Source organism: Panthera leo, chromosome B4, assembly GCF_018350215.1.
Source record: "Panthera leo isolate Ple1 chromosome B4, P.leo_Ple1_pat1.1, whole genome shotgun sequence".
NCBI classification, from domain to species: domain Eukaryota; kingdom Metazoa; phylum Chordata; class Mammalia; order Carnivora; family Felidae; genus Panthera; species Panthera leo.
In genome coordinates this window covers 138191753-138214957 of record NC_056685.1, presented here as the reverse complement: position 1 = coordinate 138214957, position 23205 = coordinate 138191753, and the positions used below count along the sequence as shown (strand labels likewise).

General features: G+C 54.2%; 1 protein-coding gene across 1 annotated transcript in view; it reads left to right on the top strand.

Annotated features, from left to right (window-relative positions):
- The window catches only part of CERK (ceramide kinase), a 45836-nt gene that overhangs the window by 5501 nt on the left and 17130 nt on the right, over nucleotides 1-23205 (top strand). Inside the window, exons 3-4 of the mRNA XM_042948351.1 lie at nucleotides 18864-18977; nucleotides 19303-19425. Of these exons, the coding sequence (XP_042804285.1) occupies nucleotides 18864-18977; nucleotides 19303-19425 (237 nt within the window). The remainder of the gene's footprint in view (nucleotides 1-18863; nucleotides 18978-19302; nucleotides 19426-23205) is intronic.

Below are 23205 nucleotides of genomic sequence, written 5' to 3'. Positions count from 1 at the left end.
ATCATTTTGCACTCACAATGATCAGTGGTCGGTTCCTCCTTATCACAAGGTAATACTGTGTTGTCTGAGTAAACCAGTTTGTTTATTCACTGTGTGGATTTGGGGGCCATTTCCAGTGTTTGGCTGCATGAATAAAGATGCTGATCATTTGTATAAAAGTCCTTTTGGGGGGGTATATACTTTCTTTTCTCTTGGGTGTGTATTTAGGAACAGAGAGCTGGCATATCTTAAAGACATGATTTTTCTTTGTCGTGCAGTGTTTCATTACATGAACATTACAAAATGCCCTTTTCATTCATTGATAATGTAAAAGTTCCTCAAAATCAGAGTTGGATGGATTAAAGATTTTCATGTAAAAAATTAGTCCAAGAAAACAGAGGATAAGTTATAGTGTTGGAATGTGGGAAGACCTCCCTAACCAAGGTGAACTCCAGAATGCCTACAGAAAAATCTGAATTATTTCAATAAATAAAAATCTTAAATATTTTTGGTAAGACTCCATAATTTAAAAAATGATGGGGATGATATTTGCAACAAATATGATAGACGGTGAAAATTAAGAAAACATTAAAAAACTTTTTTTAATGTTTTTATTTATTTTTGAGAAAGAGGCACAGAGCATGAGTGGGGGGAGGGCAGAGAGCAAAGGAGACACAGAATCCGAAGCAGACTCCAGACTCTGAGTTCACAGCATGGAGCCCGACATGGGGCTCGAACGCATGAACCTCGATTTTGTGACCTGAGCCGAAGTCAGACGCCCAACCGACTGAGCGACCCAGGCTCCCCAAGAAAACATTTAAACGTATAAAAATTGATTTTAAAAATCCATTGCAAAGAACGCATACAGGCCGTTCACACAAGTAAACAATTCAGGGCTGGGTGACGAGCATCTGGGTAGATACTGAAGCCAAAGCGGCATAAAGAACGGAGCCACTTGTGACGGGTGTGTGAGCCGCTTTGGGAGATTCATCTGGCGATGTTTTGAAAATATTTCTTAAAATGATCTATTACGTGACCCATCCATCTCACATCTGATCAGTCACCTGAAGGAAGAACACTAGTATTTAACGAACCGTCTTTCATCCTTTAGAAGATAATACCTTCTCTTTGTTTATTAGGATGCTGTTAATATTTTTTACTCCTACCCCCCTCCCCTTAATTTTTCTTCTCTAACGGTCCAGATTTTTGCATAACAGACTTCCCGACAGTGAAGTTGGTTTCTGCCTTTGGCCGTTTCATGAGCCTCACTCCTACAGTCACCCTGACTTCGCGGTCGGCGTGATCGGCGTCGCGCGGACACAGTGCTTTCTCTGCATCCTGACTTCTCTTGAGCCCCGGTTCCAAGTTTGTGGCGACCTCTGATTCCACGCCGGAGACGGCCATTGGTGCTTGCTCTTCTAGAAGGGTCTCCCATGTGCGCGGCTCCGTGGCGCCACAGGCTGCCCGTTGCCGGTGCTGGGCTTGCGTTCAAGGCTTCCAGATCTGACCCCATGGTCCCCACCCCACCTGCTGCCTTCTGGTTCAGCACCGCCTCTCTCTGCCAGGGGCTTTTCCTTCCCGTTTCAGGGTTTGAATCTTACCTTCCAGGCCTGGCCCTGCTGGTACTTTGCCCTTAGGCGATCTTTTTCTTTTGAGTTTCGCACAGCCCGGTTTGTACCTCTCTGCTAGTTATTTCCCTCTGCTTTGTGTGGTGAGTTGGGCTTTTTACATTTGTGTTTGATTTGTCTCCTCCCCTGCATTCTCCTGGAGGGCAGAATCCTGTGTCCTCTGGATTCACCCCCGAACCCCATTCTCCAGGAGCTCCCCGCTGAGCAGCAAGGGGGGTGGGGGATGCAGACACAGCGGGTCCCACCAGCAGGAAAAGGTGGGGGGGGGGCTTCCAGTAGTGATTTGTTGCTCTGTTTGCTTACAAGAGCCAGCCCTTGCTTTTCTCTGAAGGGGAGTGGGTTTGAAACCATGGGGAGTGACTAGGAATCAGAAGAGTTTGTGCAAAGCCCACAAATTCTCCGCGGTCCATGCCCGCCCAGCGTGTGGAAATCTTATTTGTGCCCCATTGCGAAGGCACGAGCAATGCAGATGGTCAGATTATATAAAGCCAGTGACCTGCACATTTCGATATGGAGGAATCTCAGTCTATCTGAAGAGGGAATGAATGGCAATCCTCTCTACCTATTTCAGAAAAAAAGAATCCAGATTTGGGTACGAGCCTCTATAGGAAGAGGGGCGCAGCTTTGCAGTCTTAGCGGATGTCAGAAAACAGCAGGCCTTCCCAAAGTGTCCCCTTAGGCCCTTGTCACCGTTATTGTCAGTAGCTGAATGTGGTCGTAAAAATGGTAATATTTCCGGAGATTATTCAAGGTTAACTTTTATCTGTTGCTCTAAGATGGGTCTCCAAACGCTTTCTTAAAGGGCCAGATGGCAAATGTTTTAGGCTTTGTGGGTCACAGTTCCTCAGCTCTGCTGGTTTAGCACAAAAACAGCTACAGATGCTGTGTGCGTGAATTCACGTGGCTGTGTGCCAATAAAACTTTATTTATAAAAGCAGGCAGCTGGCTGAATTTGGCCTGCAGCTTGCTGACCCTGCTCTAAATCATTATTTGTGAACAGGGAATGACCATGTGATGTATTGTAAAAGCAGCTGATCCAGATGACAAAAAATATTTTATCCTTCAAAACAAACAAGTGAACAGATCTAGTCATCTGGAGGAACCGATACTGCAGTTTGGGAAACACACCCACTCGGGTTCTGGTCCCACCATGCCCTGCTCTGTAAGCGGAAAGCCCATCCTCCCTCTGAGAAATGGTACATCCCTGTGCAGACTGGCCTTGGGCATCAAAATTGGTCTACTTCCTTTCTCTCTGACCAGTTTCACACAAACCTGCCTACACCCCACCAAAGTTTGAAGTAGCACAAGAACAAAGGAGCGTGTCAGAGTGATGTAGTCTATGGTGATACATGTTCCGTGGCACTGGAAAGACTGTGTATTCTGCTATTGTTGGGGGGGGGGTGTTGGAGAAATGTGATGGATCCTATTGGTTGATGATGGTGTTGGTTGGTTCTTAATATCCTTGCTGATCTTCTGTTTCATTGTTCTATCAATTGTTGAAGTCTCCAACTATAATTCTGGACTTCTCTAGTTTGCCTTGTAGTTCTGTCAGTTTTTGCCTTATGTATTTTCCTGCTATGTTGTTTGATGCATACATGTTCAGGTTGCTATGTCTTCATTTGGGGTTGACCCTTTTTCATTATGTAATATGCCTCTCTGTTTCAGGTAATTGTCTTTGTTCTGAGGTCTACTTTATGTATTAATAAGCCACTCCTACTTTCTTTTGATTAATGTTTTCATGGTGTGTCTTTTCCATCCTTTTACTTTCTACCTGTTCCATTGGTAGATTTGCAGTGAGTTTAGACCACATACAGTTAAGTCATGTTTTTAAATCTCTGTCTTCTTAATGTAAATTTTGATATGTTAGGGTTTAAATCTGCCATTTTATATTTTGTTTTCTGTTTTTCTTTCTGATTTTCATTTTTCTGTTTTCTTTTTCCTGCCTTCCTGTGGATTACTTAATTTTTTTTTTTTTTAGAATTAGGTTTTGGTTTATCTATCCATCTTTATTAGTTTTATATTGCTGTAAAATATCTGTATTGTTTTGGTTCCAATTTTAGTGTATGTGCTGCTGAAGTGAACACAGTCTGTATTCTTTTTTTAAACGTTTATTTATTTATTTTGAGAGAGTGCACATGCATGCACGCACAAGCAGGGGGAAGGGCAGAGAGAGAGGAGAGAAAGAATCCCAAGCAGTCTCCATGCTGTCATTATGGAGCCTGACGAGGGGCTCAAGCCTGTGAACCATGAGATCATGACCTGAGCCAAAATCAAGAGTCAGACACTCAACTGACTGAGCCACCCAAGCACCCCAATTTGTATTGTTTTTTTTAATGCGTTTCTTTGTGTAGCTTCTGAGTGGTTGTCTCCAGTGTTGGTTTATGTAAATGTAACTCTCCCCAGCCTGCTGGTGCTGTCATTTTACCTGTTTGGGTAAAATATAGAAAGCTTACCTCTGCATCACCCTACTCTCCCCTGTTTTATTGTATAAGTGTCTTGATTTTTCCCTCCGCGGACATTTAGAACCACATTAGTGTTACAATTTTATCTTCAATCCTCAAACATCATTTAGGAAAGTCAAGAAAAGAAGGAAATTCTGTTGGGGCACCTGGGTGGCTCAGTCAGTTAAGCGTCCGACTTCAGCTCAGGTCATGATCTCCTAGTTTGTGGGTTCAGGCCCCATGTCAAGCTCTGTGCTTACAGCTCGGAGCCTAGAGCCTGCTTCAGATTTTTTGTCTCCCTCTCTCTGTGCCCCTCCCCAGCTTGTGCTCTCTCTCTGTCTCTCTCTCTCTTTCTCTCAAAAATGAATAAATAAACATTTAAAAAAGGAGAAGGAAATTCTGTTGTATTTGTCTTTATCTTTGTTCACCATATTCTTTCTCTTTCTTTTTTTCAGGGATCCGTCCATATTTTTTCTTTTCTGCTTCCTCTAGCCATTCTTCAGGAAAGGTCTGCTAGCAGCAAGTTCTCTTGGTCTTCCTCTAGCTGAGAATGTCTTGATTTCTCCTTTATCCCTGAAAGATATTTTTGCTGGGTATAAGATTCTGGGTTGACAGTTCTTTTCTTTTGGCACTGGAAGAATATTTTGTCACTTCTTTCTGGACTTCCATGGTTGCTGCTGAGAAATGCACTGTCACTTGAATTGCTTTTCCCCCTATAGGTAAAGTGCTGTTTCTCTCTCATTGACTTTAGGATTTTTTCTTTGACTATGATGTGATTTTCAGAAGTTTGACTGTGATGTGTCTTGGTTTGATTTTCTTTGTAAGTTATGTCTTTTATGTTATGTAAGTTATGTCTTACAAATTTGGGAAGTTTTCAGCCATTATTTTTAAATACTTTTTCAACCCATCTCTCTCTGCTTCTGGGACACTGGTGACACAACCGTGAGATCTTTGTTTATAATTTCACAGGTCTCCAAGGTTCTGTTCACTTTTTAAAAACTATTTTTCTCTGTTGTTCGAATTGAGTAACTTCCATCATTTTATCTTTCAGTTCACTGATTCTTTTCTCTGTCCCTCCGTTCTGTGTTCAAGTCTACCCCCCTGCTTTCTATTTTGGTTATTGTGTTTTTATTTTTCAGTTCTCAGATTTCTGTCTGGTTCATTTTTTATCTTTTCTTCCCTTGCCGAGTCTTTGTAGGCCTTCGTTGGCTTTCCATGTGTAATTGCTCAGGGAATGTTCTCATCTGCTCAAACAGTGCTTGCCAGTGTCTGTGCTATCTCAGTGTTGGCCTCTAGCGACTGTCATTTTCCATTCAGTTGTAGAACTTCCCAGTTCTTACTGTGGTGACTGATTTTTTATTGAAACCTGGACATTCTTGTACGACGTAATGAGACTGGATCTTATTTAAATCTTCTCTTTTAGCTGGCTTTCTCTGACACTGCTCCATCAGGGAAGAGGTGGCTAGTTACTGCCAGGTGAGGGAAGAAGTCCAGGTTCCCCTTGGCCTTGTTGGCAACCAAGGAGGGGTCCCTCATTGCTGCCGGTGAGGTGGGAGTCCTCTCCGCCCCCCACCAGCCCTCCACTGATACTTCCTCGGCTGGGAGGGGTGGGATGCCTTGCGACTACTCCTTACGGGGTCTCCCACGATCTGGGTGGGTGGTCAAAGTCCTGACTCCCCACTGTGTCTTCTCTGACACCATCCCAGCAAGGAGGCCGAGGGCACCTGGCTCCTGCCGGGTGGAGGTAAAGTCCAGCTCCTTTTCTGTCTCCTGGGGGAGTGAGGCTTGTTACCAGCTGGCTGGATGAACATTCCAGCTGCCTACGTGGGTTTCTCTCACATCACCCTGGCTGGGAGCGCTGGGGGACCTTGTGAACTCCTCCATGGAAGTCCAGGCTCCTGATCAGCCTTTATTAGTGTGTGTGCAGGTGGGGCCAGTGTTTTCTGTGTGTTTCCTGGAGTAGAGCCGTTCTGGTCTAGAAGTTTCCTGTCATGCTGTTGTTCTGTCCTTTCCCTTGTCCTCTGGCTTTTGCTGGAGTTTTGTGCCTGTGCCTGTTGGCATCTCCAAGTTGCGGGATTCTTCAACCAGATGTGTGAGGCAGAAGGAAAACCCAGGGAACTCAGCACCATTTCCTTCCCTGGGTCCCTCCCTGGGCCCCTCCCTGGGTCCCTCCTTGGGTCCTTCCCTGGGTCCCTCCCTGGGTCCCACGGTCCCAGAGCCTCCCTTCTTCTCCTACCCTCCAGAGTCCTGCCGTCTGTCATACCTGACTCAGGAGGAGGCACGGGGAAAAGGGCACCTAGTCCGTATTCTCAGAAGCACAGTTCCCTGTGCATTTTCTAGAAATACTTTTTCTTGGGGCACCTGGGTGGCTCAGTCGGTTGAGTGTCCGACTCTTGGTTTTGGCTCAGGTCATGATCCCAGGGCCATGAGTTTGAGCCCCATGTCAAGCTCCACGCTGATGGTGCAGAGCCTGCTTGGGATTCTCTCCCCACCCCCCCGCCCCTCTCCCCTGCTTATTCTCTCTCTTTCTCTCTCAAAATAAATAAAGTTTTAAAAAAATATTTTTTCTCTCTGTTCTTTAGAATGCATTATTCCTACTGACCTATGTTCAACTCCCCTGACTTTGCTGTATCCTAACCATTTGGTTACTGAGCCCGTCGGTGGACTTTTTGTTTCAGATACTGTACTTTTAATGCTGTATTCTCCATTTGTTTCCTTCAGATGGTTTCTTTTTCTCTCCCGAGTACTGCTGTCTCTCCGATCATCTCAGCTGTACCTCGCTGAGCAGGGTTGCCAGGGCAAGTTGAGAGTCATTACCCGACCTCCAGCATCCAGGCCACCTCAGCTTGGGCATGCCTTGTCTTCTCCCTGGAGAATGTCGGCATTTCCTGGTTCTTGGTGTGTTGATTAATCTGTATTCCAGACATTTCAATATCCTGTTGTAGGACCGTGAGTCCTGTTAAAGTCCTTCGGAGAATTTTCTTGAACGGGTGCTCGGCGAGGTTGGGCTTGGATGCCCAGGGCGTCTGATGCGGTGGGAGGGGTTTCTGCGTCAGTCTGGCGCTCGAGGCCTTTGCCATCCTGCTAGGGAGCCGCGCTGACGTTTGTCACACGGGGGAGGCTGGGGCCCGGTGCTGGGGTGTGTGGCAGCTTGGGTCCCACGGCGCGTCCGTGCTTCCTGCCTGTTCCGCACCTGAGCAGCCAGGCGTGTGTCTGTTCACACCCAGAGCCAGGACACCCTCTCCAGCCCTCTCCTCTGCCCTGCTTGGGCTCCTGTGCCCAGGCGGACAGGTATCATGCTGTCCGCATGCAGCTAGAGACCAGCAGGAGAGGGAGACTCCCGCCCCACACCGCTCGCTCTCCAGGGGCGGCTTCTCTGGCCTTTTGCCCTTGGGGTTCTCAGTGAGTTGTCTTTCTCCCGTCTTGTCCCCAGCTCCTAGTCCTGATCTGTGGGAGACAGAGAGACGGGTTGTGGGCCTCCCCCACCCCTCCAGGACTGGGAGCCTTCACGCTGCTCCGTGCCTCGCGAAACCCTCCCCACAGCCCTCGGGGTGATCTCACTATTGTCCCCGTTGCAGAGACAGCCACCTGCGAGGGTGTGGATCCCGGGGTTGGGGCCCCAACTGGCCTCTGTAGCCGGTGGGGTCGGACACAGCAGGTGCTTGGAGCGGAAATCTGCCGGGTCCTCAGTGGGCAGCTGCTGCCGGGCCCTGAGGCTTCGGTCCTTTGGTCACAGGTTGGGGACGCTCACCCAGGGTTGCCCAGGGTCTGAGGAGTGTAGAGGCCGCACAGGTGTGGACGGGGCCCAGGTCACAGGGTGGGGAAGAGCCAGGGCCGGAACCCTCGGGGGCTCACTCAGTCCCTCTGGGGACGGTGTGCTGCGGGTTGGCTGGTGTGGGAAAGCTGGGTGCGGGAGGCAGGCTTGGCTTCGGGTCAGAAGAGGGTGAGGAGAGTGGTGGGATCGGGAGGAAGCTGGAGACTGTCAGGGAGGGTTCCTCTGCGAGCATCCACAGGCGTCTGCTAGGTGCCACAGGGGTGGACAGACAGGGTCCCTGCATGTGCGTGGTGCAGGCAGACCGTGACCCCCCAGGCTGGGTCCTGGGACTAGGTTAGGGTGGGTTCAACGGGGGACGGACTCTGTTTAGTCACGATGTGTCCCCAGACACACTCTGGGGGTGCCTGGCTGTCGGTTGAACGTCCGACTTTGACTCAGGTCGCGATCACGTAAAGATCGAAAGTTCAGGCCTCTCCTTGTGTGCAGTGAGCGGGCCTGAGGCCTTGAGGTGGGCGGGGGCCCTTGGGTCCCACAGGCCCCGCACATGCAGGCACGCAGTAGGTGCTCACACAGTGTCCGTCCGTCTGTCCCCTCTACCTCCCTCCAGCCTCCCCTGGGCAGGCCACAGCTTGTCCACGCTGGCGAGGTCGTGGTGGAAAATCTCCTCCTTGACACGTATGCTGCGGGAGATGCCCTGTGACGCCCGCAGAGAGGTTGGAAACCGATCGCATTTCTGTATTTCCTCCGCGTGCTTTTTGTCCCCATTAGAAATCCACGTTCCACTCTTCCGTGGAGGCCACGTAAGCCTGTCCTCTCCCTGCTCTGAGCTGATGCGCAGCTGCCGGTGACGCCACGCAGGGCCGGGGGACAGTCTGTGGTCAGGAGGAGCCTTGCAGAGGTGCCGAGGGCAGGTGCCGAATGGGGGGGAGGGCGACCGCGGTGGGGGCAGAGCCCCCGGAGGTACCCGGGGACCCAGGCCGTGTCTGTAGCCTCGCAGCCAGGCCTCTGGGTCCGCGGTCGTGCGGTCACACCAGCAGGTCACTCCCTGCTGCTTCTTCGTTGCCCGTCTGCCCGGCGGGGGCTGTAATCGTGCCCGCCCCGGGCGGTTGTGGAGGGTCACGCGCTGGAGTGCTCCCGCGGGCCGGAGCTGGCAGGCGGCCGTGCTCTGCAAAACCATCTGGGCCTGCCTCCCCAGGGGCCTCCGTGTGACTGCGCCCTTCCTCCCCGTCACACCCGCACGCTGTCTTCTGGCTCTGGGTGGCCACGCCCGGTCGCTGCAGGGCCCTTCGGTTAGAGGCCCGCCCGAGACGCCGTTTCCCCAGATGCTGCGACACGGAGTGACCCTGGCGCGAGTTATCTGGAGGTGCCAGCAGGCGCTTTCCCGCTCCCGTTGTCAGACCGAAGCAGACGTTGAGGAATGTCCCGAGGCGCCAGCACACAGGGCACCGGGAAAGCCGCTGTCCCCGCTCCCGCGGACTCCCAGGAAGGCCGGTCTTGGCCCTGGTGGAGCGGCGTTCACCCTCCGCCCGCAGGGAGCGCCGCGCCGTCTGGAAGAGCCGTGCGGGGACAGGACACGTGGAACGGTCGGAGAGAGCGTGCGGGCCCGGATGTGGCCGCAGGAGGGCCAGGGACAGAGTGACCGCTCGTCCGCGTGGTATTCTTGGGTCCCCGTGGCAGCTGTGGGCGGACGCCCTGTCCTGGAGCTCAGGTTCCTTCAGCAAACGTGTGCCGAGTGGGTGTCCCAAGGAAGCGTGTTCACGTCGTGCACAACCGAGCACGGAGTCGGCACGGGTGCGGCCTGCCCGGACGTCTGGGCCCCGGTCCCCGGTCCCCGGGGCGGCCCCTGTTGCTCGGGCTCCCCGGGGTGGGCGCGCGGGGGCTCATGGGCCGTGACTCTTCCCCTGGGCCTCACCACCACCTGCCTCCCTCCCAAGCGCAGGCAGGTTCAGACTTTGCCCCGGGATGGCAGGCCGCTCCCTGGGTGCCGAGAGCAGGTGCAGTGGCTTGCTCTGGCCTGTCCGCCTGCGGCCTCCTGCGCGGGGCCTGGTGTGAGACATGGGGCCGGGGAGCACAGCTCTGCCCTTGATTGTGAACTTGCTTTTGTTCTGGTCCCTCGTCGGCCTCCTGGGGGTCTGCGGGGGCCCTACTGAGTGGGACGCTCCAACCGGCACGACCCTGCCCCATCTGTGTGTGTGTGTGTGTGTGTGCATTCACACACATGGGCCACCCCCGTGACACACACGAAGTCCCCCTCCTGTTGGGTACGAGGCTGCTGTGTGGGCTCCGTTTCGTCTGGGAACTTGGGACGGGAACTTGATTGACAGCAGGCACGGTGTCTCCTCGGGGTCGTGACTGTGGAGCGAATCCAGTCGAGCGGGTTGCGGTGAGCACCGTGGAACAGACAGAACAGACCTGGCCGGGGAGATCACAGAGGGCAGAGCCCTGTCGGCTGTCCCTGGGGGTCCTGCCAGGATGCTACAGGGCTGGCTGTCCCCCGGGCATCGCTTGTGCCGCTTTGGGAATGTGGTGCCCATTCGCTCATCACCCTTAAGGGAGGGTTAACTGCCAGTCAGCACACAGCCACCCTCCCCATGAAGGGAGGCACAGCGGAATCATATCCGCCGTCGGCAAAGCACCCAGACTTTCAGCCGGGATTTGGTTGCAACATTTCAGGCCATTTTGGAAAAGGACTTTATTGCGTGAGAACATTTTTTTCAGTTTGTAATCATTGTAATATTTGAGCCAGTACCAGTGGCCCTTGAGATGAATTGCTTTTTTATTATTAGAAGATGTCACGATGGACTGAATGCACGAGGCTGGGCGTCGGAGTCCGGCCGAGGGCTGACAGGGCGAGTGGGGGGACTTGTGGCAGCCAGCAGGTTCTGGGTCACAGGAGCTGAGGAGACGGATTATTTATGAAATGTGCAAAGCCTAACAAAATGACCTACCCTAGTGTAGTATTTACAAGGACGTTCTTACAAATGAAGCGTGAGTCCTTCAGAATTAAAGACGCAAACACAGGTTGCTGTACTTGGCTGCTAAGTTATTGTTTAGCAAAAAGCCGCCTCGCCGACTTCTGAGTGGTTTGTGGCTGTTCACCTGCACCCCTCGTGGCCTGGGTCGGGCCCAGGGGTTGAGGTGGGGGCCCTTCGGGACCCGGTGCGGGCAGGCAGGACTGGCTCAGAGGCCAGCGTTTCGGTGGCTCGTCCCGGGCCTGCTGCTCACCGTCTGTGACTGGGACAAGGGTTAGGATTAGGGTTAGGGGTTAGGGGTTAGGGGTTGGGGTTAGGGTTAGGGGTTAGGGGTTGGGGTTAGGGTTAGGGTCCTGGGCAAGGCCTCCTGCTGAGTCGTCTGAAAAGCGAGGACCGTATTTACCCTTTGAGTTGTTGTGGGGATTATACGCACGTACCCGTTTAGCACACAACTGCACTCGCAAACCACCAGGCTCACTGCCGTGTTACCAGGCCCCCGGCGTAGAGCCAGTGGGTCCGCGTCCCACAGCGAGACAGCGCCAGGCCCCCGTGAGGGGGTGACCCCTGGGGGCACATCGGCAGGCTCGTCCTCAGGGAGCTGTGACCTGGCAGGGCGGCAGAGAGATGACCGCGTATATGCCTTGGTGTGTGCGCACAGCGATCAGGGGCAGGGTGTGTGTGCGGACAAGGGAGGGGGCCTCGCTGGGGAGGCGTTTAGGCTGCGAAGTGGGAAACCCTGGGTGAGGCGGGTAGCCGTGTTCGTGGTGGGCGTGTGTATCTCCCCAGCATGCTGGTTAGGGGTTACGCACTCCAGGGCAACCTCGTAAGTTCATTCTGTGCTACTTTGGAATTTGTCATGTTGGGCAAGTGGTAGAATTCATCATCAGTGAAGAAGACCGTAGAGTGAGTGTCCTATCCCGAGATCGGTGTATAAAATGTTTAATGGCGTAGAATAAAAATACCAAATACGTATTCAAAACGTATGGTTTTCTCTTTCTAATCTGGTTGAAAACGTGCCTCTTCTGTATTTTCCTTTATTTTGAACTTGCTCAGTTTTGACAGCCTTGCAAAAGTCGATGCGACTTGACATTTCACTTCCAAGCGTTTGAGGGTGTTGCCAAACTAGACCTTGGTCGCACACCTCCGGAGGACACTGTGCCGATTGGCGGTTTCGCGTCCCGGGTGGGGGAGGACGCAAGGAAGAAAACGCTTGTAGCAAAACCCGTGTGTTTCCATCACATCGTGATTGCCTATGGCCGATATTTCTTCTGCTGATTCCTCAAAGCCGGCGCTGCCCTGGGTCCCTTGTCCCACGAACTCGCGGTGACCGTCTGGGTTTAATGACCCGTCACCCTCATCTCTCCACTTTACTCTTCGAACACAAATGGCTCTTTCTGTCCTTGGGCTTTTCTCTCTGCAAGTGCTCTCACTGCGGAAGTAACATGTGCCGTTCCACGGAGAGAGAGTCTGTTGTCATTAATAAATAGCATCTCTTTAGTTCTCTGTTTATGATCAACTTTACTGGAACGTCTGTTTCTCAAAATTTGCAATATCTGTAGAGGGTAATAAAACAGTCTGTTTCTGTTGGGGTCCAAATCCAGCCTTCTCGAGAGCAGACTTAACTGAAACCACATTAGCACCAGGACGGACAGCCAGGGGGCTGGTTTCCAGTGTTCCCCACGGGGGCGCACGGACGCAGAGCCCCTGCCTCGGGGAAGCGGCAGGTGCAGGCGTCTGGAACGAGCCGGCTGCCGACCGCATGTCAGGTTGCGTGGCGAGTTTTCTGTCTGCTGGCCCGATGGAAGTTTCTTTCTGAAATGTTTCACGCCGACTCAGGATGTGGATTGGGCCACGCCCGTGACGGAATGCAGGTTCTCGGAGCATCACTGACTCATCTGCCAGGTTGGAAACGCCGCTTCAACTGCCAGCTGTTGAGTTGCTGCTGTGGGGCACTGAGGTCAGGTGTCCCCAGGACGCGTCTGTGACATAGATGCGGGTTCCAGCTCAGCGTGCCCCTGGGACAGCGCCTCCTTTGTTGGAAACTTTTTTTTGTCTGGCGGCATAACGATGTATTCTTGGGAAATTCAGTTTGAGGAGACGGGAAAATATTTTCGTGGAAGTTATGTCCAAGCCATCATGAGTGGGTAGGTCTTCTGGATGGTTTTGTGGAACATTCTGTTACCGTCTGAAGCAAGAGGGTGTGAGGTTAGGCAAGGTCAGGAGGCCTGGGGAAGGTTTAGGGCAATTGAGGGGGACAGAGCTGGGCTGGCGGGACCAAGTGACTAAAGCCACAGCGTGTCCACAGAACAAATCGTGTGTCCGTGTGCCAGCCCAGCGTCCCCCGGGAGTGGCGAGTGGGCAGACAGGGCCAGAGGTCGGGGGATGAGCAGGCTGTTGTGTCCAGTGTGGCCTCCAGTCCCCCTGCCCCCAGCTGCGCGCGCGCACACACACACACACACACACACACACACACACGGCCTGGAGACAGTTCCCACGGGGCCTGGGGAGCCCACGGAAGATTGCGCAGGCAGGCTCTGTTGGCAGGCTGCCAGGAGGTATCCGGTGGCACCCGGACATTTGATCATTCAGTTCTCTCTAATCACGTTAGGGGACCCCCCCCCCCCCCACCATGGCACCGGCCGTGGGAACCATCCCCGAACCGGGGCGTGCCGGCTCTCCCGGTGGACCCAGGCGGCTTCCGATTTCTGTGTGGTCTCACCTGAACACGCGAGATGCCGTGGCCCCTGTCGGTGGCTGTGGCCGCCAACCCCCCCCCCCCACCACCGGGAGCAGGGTGCAGAGGACCCGTGTGCCCATCGGCCCGGCTGGGTCGCAGCTTTGGCTCCAGTCCTGTTAGAGGGCGGTGCCCACCCAGGTGGACTTCCTTTCCCATCTCAGGCATTTGTAAGCGTCACCAACGAAGAGACCATCTCGGTGTGGTGAGTTAGCCCAGCAGAGGCCTTGTAAAGCAGACCCGTGACGCCGTGGGGTCTCTGCACGGCTCCTTTAGGGTTCGGCTGAGCTCTGGATGAAAATCTCCAGCTCCTGTCGGAGGATCTGTGCTCATTTCCAGCAGCCGTTCTGAGTATGTGCTGCCTCGGCCTCGTGCGGACGCCGGGACGGGAGGCAGGGTGTGGGGAGCGGGCTTTGCCAGGAAGGCGGACGGTGGAGGGGCCCTGACAGCCGCACCCCGGCCCAGGGTGTTGCATGAACCTGCACGGTGAGCAGCAGGATGTCTGAACACGGTCCTGACCTGGTGGGAGAAGCCGGCGAAGATTCTGACGGGGCGGTGCCGCAGCCACATTTGCGTCTACGCACCCTCGGGGGCCTGAGGGGCCAGGCAGGGAGCCACCCCGGGGCAGAGAGGAAGTGAGACAAGGGGTCCTGGATGGCTGGGCAGGTGAGCACAAGCATGGGGCACTCTTCACCGACTTGGGGACACAGCAGGGAAGGACGTTTCTGGAAAGGGGCAGCACAGTAGAGAAGATAGGTTTAGGCTTCGAAGGCTGTGTGTGAGGCTCCCCTGGGACCTACACACGCACACGTACTTGAGACCCCACGAGGGTCTGTGATGTAGGAGAGCGCTCAGCGGCCCCCGCCTTTCCCCTGTGCTCCCAACACCGGCCCTTGTCCCCTCCTGTATTTCTGTTTAAAGAACAGATTGCTAAGCGCATTGATGCCCCAAGGCACTGGTTCCCTGTCGGGTGATGGTGCCCCCAGGAGACACTGGCTCACGTCTGGCAATGTTGGGGGCGCCCCTGGCATTCCTGGGTAGAGCCCAGGGATGCTGCTCAGATCCAGCCCAGGACAGCCCGTGAGAAGCCCTGGTCTGGGGAAGTTTTGTGGCTTCCAGAATCTTCTAGTCCTTTGGAGATACCTATCCCAAAAGCATGTTTCACTCAAAAGCTTTTTGTTGTTGTTTGTTTTAGTTTATTCATTTATTTTTGAGAGAGAGAGAGAGAACACGAGCAGGAGAGGGGCAGAGAGACAAGGAGAGAAAAAATTTAAAGCCGGATCAGCACTGACAGTGCAGAGCCTGACGTGGGACTGGAACTCACAAACCGTGAGGTTATGACCTGAGCCGAAGTCAGACGTTTAACCAGCTGAGCCACTCAGGCAGCCCCATTCAAAAGTTTTTAAAAGGAGGCGTCAGGATGTTACTTTTATAAAGCCAAACGTGACTCCCGTGACCCTCGGCCACTGCTTCCTCTGCAGACAGGGCCACGATCAGCTCGAAGAACTCAGTGATGAGGGGTAAGACCCTGAGGGTGATTCCCCCCAGAAAATGCTTGGTGAGTCGGCGAGGAAAGCGCACATCCTGGTCCGGGTCAGGCGGGACTACTGTCCCTGATGGGGGGGCCGCCGCAGGGGGCAGGCCAGGCTGTGGGACGAGCCAGCATGTGCCCTGGGCCCCCGCGTCTTTGTCTCGTGAGTCCTGACGGGGACGTTGCTGCACAGCGACTTGGCCACCAGCCAGGTCCGGTCTGGCCGGGAAATCACCCTTCTTCGAGGCAGGACTCTCATCCTGCCTGTCACCTCATCTTGCTGCACACTCTTACAGAAGCCCATTCTTTTCTCTCTGGTCTCACAGGCAGCGGGAGAGTGTGCAAAGCGCAAGTGAACGTTGGAGAAATGGTAGCATCATGTGGAAAATGACAAGTGCCCCAAATTCCCATTAAGCTTTGCAAGACACTCTTCCCGGTGTTACACGTGTGCCGATTTATTGTTGTTCCTGCCCGCGCTTTGCGTGTTCACGCAACACACACTTTTGGGCCGGGCCGCCCCGCCGGGCCAGCACGTGGAGGCATTTTGCCCTCGGAGGACCACGGTGGTCCCCCTGCTGCCCCCAGGGACTGACCTCGGAGGAGACGGACGGAAGCCGGGTGACATTTTCTGTGTCCTGCAGGGACGTGCTATCCGTTTTCTCAGACTCTTGATGGAGTCCTTCTCCTCCTAACTAGAGATGAAAGTTTTAAAGAACAGAGCCTCCGGCCCGTGGTTTGCACCTGTGCATCGAACTAGAAAAGAAACGGGCCACTGCGTTGAGGGCGTTTCAGTGCAGGTCCTCAGCTGAGCACAGAGGAGGGGACGGGAGCCCTTCTCACCCCTGATCTTACTTAACCTCCTAAATCCCTAGGGGTCTGATGATGTCATCCTCACTCACGTACGGTCGTGAAACGCTACCAGCTTAAGGTGGTTACTGGCAGGGCCGGGTAGCCAGGCAGAGCCCGCCCTCCGGGGCCACGGCCACGGCCACCAGGCCCTACTTCCTGGGTTCCCACGAGGGGCAGCCTCTAGGCCAGACCCAGTACTCTGTTACTGACAATCCTCAGTGAAGTGTGCAGACAACAGGGTTTGGTTTTGTTTTTTTTTTTAACATGTTATTTAGTTTTGAGAGAGGGGGGGAGAGAGAGAGAGAGAGAGAGAGAGAGAATGAGCAGGGGAGGGGCAGAGAGAGGGGGACAGAGGATCCCAAGCAGACTCCATGCTGACAGCAGCGAGCCCGATGCAGAGCTCGAACTCATGAACTGTGACATCATGACCTGAGCTGAAGTCGGATGCTCAATGGTCTGAGCCGCCCAGGCTCCCTGATAACAGGGATTTTTACTTCTCCGTTGGTCTCGGTCCCTCTTTGGAGAAGATGGTTCTGTTTACTCCTCTGTGCTCCGTGTGAGAACAATACTCGGGGAAAACAGCAGGTTCTGCTTTCATAGTTCTGTCTTGTTCTCACCCAGGGAACAGGCAACTAGGCTTAATGTAACAGGACACGGGGGTTCGTCCCAAAGGCTCCCTTGTGTCCTGTCCCTTGGCCTTTCCCCCACATTTCAGTTACCCAGGAGCAGAGCCACGTCAGACCAGGTCTCCCTTTGCTCAGAGCCCTCTGAGCTCCAGCCCACCCGAGTGAGAGCCCCACCAGCCTCGGAGGCACAAGCTCCCTGTCCCTCTGTGCATCCCTCCGTCCCTCCCCTCCCCTCCCCCTCGGCTCCTGCTTCTCTCCCAGGCCGCCTTCTGAGTTGCGCGTCCTGGCCCCATTCCAGTGTCTGTTCAGACCCTGAGACCTGCCCTGGGCACCCCTGCTCTGCACATCGGCCCCGACGTCAGCACGGCGTGCCCTCTGTCGTCTCCCCTGCACTCTGTAGGAGGGCGGGGTGGGGCCTGCGGCGGGGACCGCACGTGGTGCCCATGGGGGTTGTCAGAGCCGAGGTCCTGTCATTGGTGCGTGGGGCGTAGCGGGCTCGTGACCCCGCCTGTGGGACTCGAGAGGCCGGCGCAGCTGAGCGCGTGGTGGCGTTTGCGACGTCTCGCCCGCCCTCCTGTGGTCACCCGGGTCTGTGAAACCAATCCGGCAGGATTAGGAATTATTAATGTGTAGACTCCTTTCAGTGGGTTCTCCCGTGAGTCATTTGTAACTTTTACTAATTCACCAGCATGACATGACTGTTGTCTTCATCTGTTGTGCAGTTTCTTAAGTCGGTCAGCCGTTTGTTCGAACGTCAAGAAGCGCGTTAGTCCGAATTACTGTGCGCACTTAGCTTCGTATAGTTTCCTCTCTGCCGTTTCTTACCAGACGGGCCTGAGCGCAGTGACTGTGCGGGGGTGGGGAGGTCCTGATGTTTGTTCTCGGTGGTCTCAGAAGACCGCCGTGTGAGCGTTCGGTAGTGAGTGGTGAGCCCCCGACTCCTCCCTGCGTGGGCCCGGCCTGTCCCCCGTGCAGAGCTGGACCCCAGACACTCCTGTCGTGGGAGATGGGTGCCCGGTGCCGGGCGGGGCGGGGCTGGAAGGCAGGAGGACGTGGAGAGGCAGGCTGTGGGATGAGCAGGGAGGTGTTGCCCTGCCCTGAGCAGACGCCGACCACAGCGGGGGCAGGGGGGAGTGGGGAGGAGAGAGCCACGGCTTCCGGCCAAGGCAGGGTGAGCGCAGGGTGCCCTGCAGGGAGGCCGGGGCGACAGGCGTCGCTGAGGGCTGCGACCTGAGCTGCACCCCGCTCAACCCCCGTGTCCGGGAGCGGGGCCTGGTGGGCACCTTGAGCCCACGCCGCCCTCTGAGGCCCCACCTCTGGTTCCTCTGCAAGAGTGTCCCTTCCCCGTGGTCCTGGCCACTCTGACCCCACTGGGGACCGGCCCTGCCAGCCCCCCAAGGCTTCTCAAGGGGCCCCAGCCCATCCAGACGCTGCCTTCCTGGTCTTACACCCCGATCCCTGAGGGCAAGGACTTCACAACGATGTAAAGGTCCTGGGGTGTCAGAGCAGCACCACTCACATGGCTGTTACAGAAATTATAGCGCTTCGGCTAGATTGCAGGTCTCATAGCCACGCTGGGACCAAACCGCAGATGATAACGTTCTTGCTGGTAAATCTTAACAGCAGTTCACGGAGGAGCTTCCGGAACGGAGGCTGTTCAGACCAGGGCCTGCTGTCCTGGGCCTTGGCCTCCCAGTGTCCCAGGCTCTGGTTTCTGTTACCGCCTGCCCTCTCCCCCTGCCCCCTCCCCCACCCCTGCCACCGCTGTGTTCATGTCTGGCTTTCTTGGGCCCTTTACCTAGAGGCGGCCTCTCCCTGGGTTTCCCGTGGTGGACAGCATCCGTCGCTGTCCTCTGCAGGCCCACCCAGGGGTCCCCCTCCCGCACCCGATTGGACCCCCCAGGCCTTTCCAGAGCCCCCACCCTTCCCCCGCCTCGGCTTCCCAGGGGCCCTCACCCTCTAGGCACCCCCGGTGTCCTGGCTCCTGCCATGTGCTTCCTCCCTAGTTGGACCTCTGAGCCAGACTAAGGACACTGTGTCTCGAGACTCTTTTCCCGAGTTTAGCACAGTCTCCAGCCGGGGAAGGCAGCGGAGGAAATCATTTGGAAAGTTGGCGGTCTCCATTCTGTTGGGTGAACCACCCCACCCTCTGGTAACGTCGACCCCCCGCAGTTAGCGCCGATTCAAAACCTACAATACGATTCTTTTCTTTACTTCTGGATTTCTAATGAGAATGTGAAAGCAGAGCGTTCCCAGCATTTCGGGTTGGACTTCTGTGTTTGTGTGAATTCTGTGCAGTCGTCTGACGTGAGGCTGTGGTCTTTCCAGATGCCTGCTCTGTGCCCGTCTCTGAGATCATCACCGTCGAAGAAACGGACATCCACGGCAGACACTACGGCCGCGGAAAATGGCAGAAGATGGAGAAGCCCTTCGCTTTCACAGGTGATGGAGCGAATCCGTCCCGCGTCTCCGGGGACTGCGCGCAGATGCCCCAAAAGGCCATGGTTTCGTCACTTGCTCGACAAATTCAGTGTTTCTTTGCTTGATCTCGCAGAGACTGCCTTATGCGGTTTTTCCCAAGATCTCCTTTTGATTAATGTCTTGACCAGCTTTGACTTTCTTTGCTTTTTAACATGAGTGAGGAGAACTGAGACATAGGCCGGAAGGCGGGGGCGGCACGGGGACCCTGCCAGGCTGCGAGGCTGCACACGGGGCGCGAGGCTGTACTCTGTGACCCCCCGACCCTCCGCGCTGTCTGTCTCCGCAGTGCACTGCGTGAAGAGGGCCCGACGTCACCGCTGGAGGTGGGCGCAGGTGACCTTCTGCTGTGCTGAGGAGCCGCTGTGTCACCTGTGGCTGCAGACGCTGCGGGAGCTGCTGGAGAAGCTGAGTATGTGGAGAGAGGCACGGTCGCCGGGGCCCGCGCGGGACCCCGTGATCGTGGCTGCTTCCCTGCCTTTTGCACACCTTCCCGTAACCAAGTGCGCTGCTGAACTGGGGTGGCTTAAAAACATACCAGTTTTACCAGTTACGGGACCAGCCTGGCACCGGGCGCTGCCCCGAGCATGGCCTTCCCTGACCGGCCGCGAGGTGGCGGGGGCGGGGGGGGGTGGGCGGGGACAGGCCCCTGGGCCCACTGAGCCTCAGGTTCTGTTTCTGGGAAGCGGGGAGGGCGATAGCTACGTTCCCGGTGGATGTGGGGAGTGAGCCAGGGACGTGGGGGCGCCCCTGTGCACACCTGCGCCCCGAGTCTGTCGGTCGCCCCTTGGAACGCGGAAGATGCCAGCTCATCCTCTGTCTGGAGTCCTGTTTGGTTATAATCTTAACACGTCGTTCTGTGAGCTCGGTCCAGGCTTTCTTTCACTGTAGAAGAGAAACCGTGTGTGGGTAGGTTTGTTTTTGGTCTTCTTTGATTCATTTGGCTTCTGGATCAAAGAAGCGAATTATAATGTGTCGAAGGCCCGCCAGCTGCAGAGAGACTTGCTCGCTCGAAAAGGTGCCTTTGGTACTCTGCGTTCCGCCATCTAATCCCGCGGGACGTGACCTCCCTTACCTGCTGCCGGGCCGGTGACCCCCGACCTCTCCCCGCATCTCCCAGCACAAGAGCCGTCCCGCTGTGTGAGTCTGCGCGGAAATTGCCCCCCGTCCGTCTACCGCCTTGTCCTCCATCTTTCCAGACTCGTCCTCCTCGTCCCCGCTGCCCCCTTCCTGCTTCCTCTGCTCGCTTTCCTGAGACTCTGAGTCTGTAGACTCGGGCCGATTCTGTAGGTTCAGACCCCAAGAGGAAGTTCGCCGAACCTGCCCCCCATTGGACGGCGGGCGCCTATTTCCCGTGTAACTGGTGGGAAAGCGCACACAGTTGTACGCCCGTCGCAGGCGCTGGTGTGGACAAGAATTCCGGGGCTCTGTTACTTCAGCTACTCTGTAACTAACTCTGTGTCCGTCTGTTGTAGTGTTTACTGGAGGTAGTGTAGACGCAGGGAAGCGCCCAGATCCGGAGCGCGTGGCCCGGGAGCTCTCACGCACCCGGCGCTCTGAGCAAGTATCCGGCATCCACATCCAGAACACCGCCAGCTCCCGGGGCTCCCTGGGCCCCCTGCAGGCACCCCCCCCTCCCCCCGCTCCCCCACGGGGTGATCACTGCCTGGCTTCTGAACGACCGGCTTCAGCTGATGAGTCACCGTGCTCTGCAGAGCTCCTGTGTCTGGCTGGCTGGCTCAGTGTCAGTTTGTGAAGCTTCCCCACGCTGTGCGTGCGGTGTCAGCTGCTCGTTCTCTTGATGGCGTGGCCCTCCGTGTCCGACCACTTACTCATCCATTTTACTGTGGCAGGTCGCTGGGAGAGCTGGCTCCCCGGTGTGGGCCGTTGCAGACAATCCTGTATGTTCTGAACGTTCTGGTGCATGTCTTGTGTGGACACATGCCTGCGTGTCCGTTGGCTGCGTGCGGGAGTGGAGTTGGTGGTTCGAGTGGCCCCCGGGGCGTATGTGCCACCTCAGTAGACAGCGTCAGACGGCGACACTCCCGCCAGCGGAATATGAGAGTCCTGGTTGCCCCGAGTCTTGCCCACACCTTAATAATTGTAGCTGTTTGGGTGGGTGTTACGAGTCTTGCGTTACGGGGTTAATTTACATTTCCCTGATAGCTAAAGAGGCTGAGAAACACGTTCCTGCGTTTCTGGGCCATTCGGAAATCCCCTTTCGTAAGGAGTCTGCTGTTCGGGTCTCTTGTCCACTTTTCTGTTGGCTTATCTGTCTTTTCTTAATGTTACATGGATATTCTTTGTATGTCATGGATCCAAATCTTTTATTCGATTTATGAATTACTGACATCATTTCTCATTCTGTGGCTTGCCTTTTTAGTCCCTTACTGGTGTCTGTTGATGGACAGACATCCTTTTTTTTTTTTTTTTTTTTCTTTTTTTAAGTAGGCTTCATCCCAGCATGGAGCCCAACATGGGGCTCGAACTCACCAACCGTGAGATCAAGACCCGAGCTGAGATCAGAGTCGGACGGGTAACCGACTGAGCCCCCAGGTGCCCCAGACATCCTTCATTTTAATGTAGATCTATTTATCTTTTTGTTTTGTTTTGCTCTATGGTTAGTTTGGGTCCTATTTGACATCTTTGTCCACTCCAGACCCATGAAGATACTTTCTCCTCAGAACCTTGTTTTACCTTTCACATTTAGACCTAGAATCCACCTAGAATTGATTTGGGTGTGTGGTGTTAGGTGAGCGGTCAGGGTTTACTTAAACACAGATGTCTGCTCGACCCTGTGCCGTTGAGGGAAGGAGCGTCCCTCCCCCCACGCGCCATGAACCGCCATGTTGTTCTCCACGAACTTGGCTCGTGTGTGCAGAACTTGAATGGATTTCCACTTTGTGTCCAGTGACGTTGCTAAGTCCACTTTTTAATAGGTTGATGGTTCTTTTGGAGTTTCTTCAAACGCAATCGTGTCAGCTGTGAATAATGACCCTTCTCATTCATCCGTCTTGGTTCTCTTTCTCACAGTTTTGCCCTGGTGTGGATCCCAGCGTGGGGAGGGTCGTCTCAGTCCTGTTCTCGGGGCCGTTTCCGACATTTCACTGTCAAGGATGATGTTTCTTAGGTTTTTCATAGATTTTTAAAAAAACATATTAAAGGGGGCGCCTGGCTGGCTCAGTCGGCGGAGCGGGCAACTGCTGATCTCGGGGTCATGAGTTTGAGCCCCACGTTGGGTGTAGAGATTTCTTAAAAAGTAAAAATGAAAAAGGAATTAAAAACAGGTAAAAACATATAAAGGACGTTCTTTTCAAATTCCTAGTTTTAGGAGTTTGTTTTTCCTTCAGCCATAACTAACTGATAAATTTGATGAATGCTTTCTCTGCATCTGTTGGGGTGCCTGTGTGGTCGTCTCCTTTTGGAGTCCGTGTGTTAAGTACATTGGTTTCTCTTTGTGCAGATGCCTTTGTATTCCTATGAAATCCAACTTGGTCATGACGTGTTACTCTTTTTCTATGTATTTCTGGAGTTGACTTGCTGATGTTTGGTTCAGGATTTCTACGCCTCGGCTGAGGGGAGACATCGACCCATAGCTCCCCTCTGACCACGCCCTTGTCTGGCTTCGCTGTCAGGCATTGGTGGCCCCGTGCGGGGAGCTGGGAGGTGCTCGGTCCTTCTGTGCAAGAGTTTATGTGATTCTGGGGACTATGGTCTTCCCTAAAATCTTGGAAGGATTCACTGGTGAGCCCTCTGGGCCTGGGCTTTCTTTGGGAGGTTTTCATTAATGACTTTGGTTTCTTTATTAAATATCAGACTCATCAGATTTTTCTATTGCTTCTGCCAGCTTTGGTAAATTGTATTTCAGAAAATTTGTCTATCCAAATTTATGAGTTTATTCATAATCCTTTCACTTTCTCTGTAATATGTGCAGATTCTGGAATAATGTCCCCTTTCTTGCTCTTGGTAATTAATAGTTTATCTCTTCTCCCTTTTTCTTTATCAGCTTTATTAAGGAATACCAATTTCATGAATCTCTTCAAAGAACCAACTTCTGACTTTGTTGATTTTCTCTACTGTGTGTTATCCCCCCCCCCCCCATTTTATCATGAAGATTTTCAAGCATACAGAAGGGAAAAATTGCAAGAATTGTACAGTGAATGCACACATATCCAAAGCCTCGATTCTACAG